The 3,043-nt window shown below is 55.5% G+C and overlaps 1 protein-coding gene across 1 annotated transcript; it reads left to right on the plus strand.

Annotated features, from left to right (window-relative positions):
• The first annotated feature begins 491 nt into the window (after positions 1-491).
• Positions 492-2,848, plus strand: TMEM106C (transmembrane protein 106C). Its single transcript, XM_027909982.1, has 7 exons — positions 492-813; positions 985-1,048; positions 1,531-1,690; positions 1,794-1,934; positions 2,124-2,173; positions 2,523-2,576; positions 2,731-2,848. Exons 1-7 carry the CDS (start codon positions 603-605, stop codon positions 2,843-2,845), a joined length of 795 nt encoding a protein of 264 aa, XP_027765783.1. The 5' UTR covers positions 492-602; the 3' UTR covers positions 2,846-2,848.
• The last annotated feature ends 195 nt before the right edge of the window (positions 2,849-3,043 follow it).

A 3,043-nucleotide genomic window follows, 5' to 3' on the forward strand; every position in this document is an offset into this window, starting at 1 on the left:
CTGGGGGTGTTTGTGATCCCAGAGATCTGGGGGGTCCCTGAGAGGGGGTTCTGGGGGGTCCTGGGGGTCAGGATAGGGATGGTTCTTCCCCTGGGGGGGTTCTCTGGGGGTGTTTCTGATCCAAGGGGGTCTGGGGGTGTCTTAGGGCTTGGCACCAGGGATGGTTCCTGTCTGGGGGTCCCTGGAGGTGTTTCTGGTCCCAGGGGGTTCCTGGGGGGCATCCAGGGGGTCTGTAGTCCTGTCGTGAGGTCTGGGGGTCTCTGGGGTGTTTCTGGGGGCGTCACCAGGCCTGGTACTTCTTATTTTCGGGGAGGGGGATGTCTGAGAAGATGCTGCTGCCTGGGGAAGGGAGGAGGTTGCCCTTTGCCTCTCCTTTTGGGGGTCCTGGAGGGCCGTGGGTGTGCCTGTGGAGCCCGTTGGGTTTTGGGGTGAATGGTTTGAGGGGCTGGGAATGAGCCCTCCTGGGTGGGGTGTCAGGGGGGGGCTTCGGGGCTGTGCTCCCCTTGTCCACGAGCGGGTTAAAAACCCCCTTGAAACGACCCCCACTTGCTCCTGCTGCCTCCAGGGTGTCCAGGTGAAGGGACCCTCCCCCAGCAGCTGCCATGGGTTCGGTTTTTCCCCTCCCCTCCGGCAGCAGCGCTGCCCCGAGGCAGAGGAAGGCAGCTGAGGAGGAGGAGGAGGAGGAGGAGGAGGAGGATTTACTCGACAGCCAAGACCGTGTGGAAGACATTGCCAAGTTCCCCTACGTTGAATTCACGGGCCAGGACAGCATCACTTGTCCCACTTGCCAAGGCACTGGCTGCATCCCCACAGGTGACTGCTCCTCTCTGGCCCTAAACACCCCTTTACCAAGTGTTTAAGGCGATATATTAAGTCGTTTTTATTGTAAATGATGAATTTTTGTTTCAAGTTGCTCATAGAAATGTCGTTTGTTTGACCTGTGGGATGAGATAACGCTTCCCTTTGCTTCCCTTTGCTCCCCAGAGCAGGTGAATGAGTTGGTGGCCCTGATCCCCTACAGCGACCAAAGGCTTCGTCCCCAGAGAACGTGAGTTCACAGAGGGGAGGATTTACAAACAGGGCTCATTTTTATACCATTTACTGCTGCAGCTAAACCCTTCACCCCAGTCTGCAGCTTCTCCTTCATCTGTTTTCATCCCCTCCCACCGACAAAGCCAGTTTAAAAGTGTAACTTTGAATCCTCCCCCGTGAAATCCCGCTGGGGGGGGAGAGTTCCCAGAACCACCATCCTTTTACTTGCTGAAGCTTCTTGAGGGCATCTGCAAAACCACCCGGCTGGGAAACACTTTGAGGGGGTGGGGGAGGGGGTGAGCCCAAAACTGTGGTTGCTCAGAAAATAAACTGCTCGAAAAGGGGGGTTTTGAGCAACTGAGATGCTGAAAATTCAGAGCAGCGTCCGTGTCTGTGCCAAGGAGGAACGAGTGGGTGTTGGGGGTGGTTTTCAGATCCAGAGTCTCCCCAGGGTTGGGAGGGCACAGAAAGGTGAGCCCTTCCCTGCCTTTTCCCCAGGAAGCTCTATGTCCTGCTCTCGGTGCTGCTCTGCCTCCTGGCCTGCGGGCTGGTGGTTTTCTTCCTCTTCCCACACTCCGTGCTGGTGGAGGACGAGGGGATTAAAGTGGTTCAGGTGTGGTTCGACCACAAGAACTCCGTCGTCCTTCTGGCTGTCACGGTAAAGTTTTCCCACGGGTTTTGTGCCTTCTGTAGGGAGGGATGAACCTGGAGCTGCTGGGAAAGGTCCCTGCCGTCCACATCTCTTCTTTTTCTCCCTCCAGGCCACCCTGAGGATCAGGAACTCCAACTTCTACTCGGTGGCAGTGGCCAGCCTGAGCAGCCAGGTGCAGTACATGAACACGGTGGTGGGCACCCAGCAGGTCACCAACGTCTCCAGCATCCCCCCCCTGAGTGACAAACTGGTAATTCCTGTCCCCCAGAGGTTCAAGGGGGAAACCTGGGCACTGAGAGCGGTTCAGCTGCACCTCAGAGCCCTGCTCAGTCCCACATCTCATGGCCCCAAAGGCGTCAGCAAGCGGGAAATCCCCCCCCAAAAAAACCAGGGGGTGCTCGAGCTGCACATCAGCAATGTTTGCTTTTATCTGTTACAGGTGAATTTTACCGTCAAGGCAGAGCTGGGTGGACCTTTCTCCTACGTGTAGTAAGGGTTTGCTACTCCTTGGAGGGAGCTGGGGGAGAGAGGGTGGGGTTGAAGGGGCTTCTATTAAAAAGTTTGCAGAGGAACCTGGGCTTTGAAAATGACCCAGTTTTTCTCCTGGCTTCCTGGAAAGCAGCTGTTTGCTAAACAAACAAACAAACAAACAAAAAAAATCACTTGAAATGCCCTTTTGTCGGGGTGTCCTGATGTGGTTTTGGAGTTAACACCAGTGGGAAATTACTGTGGTGACGATAACTATAAATATAATTGTTAAAAAAAAAAAAAAATCATTATAAATCGTTGTTGGCGACTGTGAAACCCAGTGCTGACCCTCTGCTTTGGTCTCCTCCAGTTTCTTCTGCACATACCCCAAGGTGAAGGTCCACAACGTCGTGATCTTCATGAGGTGGGTGCTTCTCTGCTCTCCCCAGAGGCTGCGCTTCCAGCCCTGCCTATCCCTGCAGGAAAAACCTCCAGGGGTCCTGCACTTTTTAGGCTGGGAGGGGGGCAGCAGGAGGAGGAGTTGTGTGATGGTTTTAACTGCTCTTGGCCCCTGCCAGGACCTCGGTGAAGTTCTCCTACGTGGGGCACACGAGCCAGAGCTCCGTGGAGCGGTACCGGTACGTGGATTGCAGCTCCAACTCCACCCACCCTCTGGCACCTGGGGCAGCCTGAAGGGCACAGACACCTTGAACTGGAAGCAGAGGGGTCCTGAGTGACCCTGGTGGGAGGGCACTTGTAAGCTCCGGGTCTTTTTTGAGCCCTTCTGCATCCCCACAGAACCCTCCGTGTGTGGGTCCCTCCACAAAGCCTTCCCTTTGCTTCTGGAGACACCAGCTTTTTTTGTTAGTAGGGAAACCGCACTTTGGGGGA

Source organism: Empidonax traillii, unplaced genomic scaffold (assembly GCF_003031625.1).
Source record: "Empidonax traillii isolate 1590-97213 ecotype Southwest subspecies unplaced genomic scaffold, ASM303162v1 scaffold2573:size55577, whole genome shotgun sequence".
NCBI lineage: Eukaryota > Metazoa > Chordata > Aves > Passeriformes > Tyrannidae > Empidonax > Empidonax traillii.

What these genes read in the sequence shown, in the direction of transcription:
- TMEM106C (XM_027909982.1), top strand. Translation starts at nt 603, where the DNA reads ATGGGTTCGGTTTTTCCCCTCCCCTCCGGCAGCAGCGCTGCCCCGAGG. An exon ending in GGACCTTTCTCCTACGTGTA is followed by an intron (nt 2,174 to 2,522) that starts GTAAGGGTTTGC and finishes GGTCTCCTCCAG; the next exon opens with TTTCTTCTGCACATACCCCA. An exon ending in AACGTCGTGATCTTCATGAG is followed by an intron (nt 2,577 to 2,730) that starts GTGGGTGCTTCT and finishes GGCCCCTGCCAG; the next exon opens with GACCTCGGTGAAGTTCTCCT.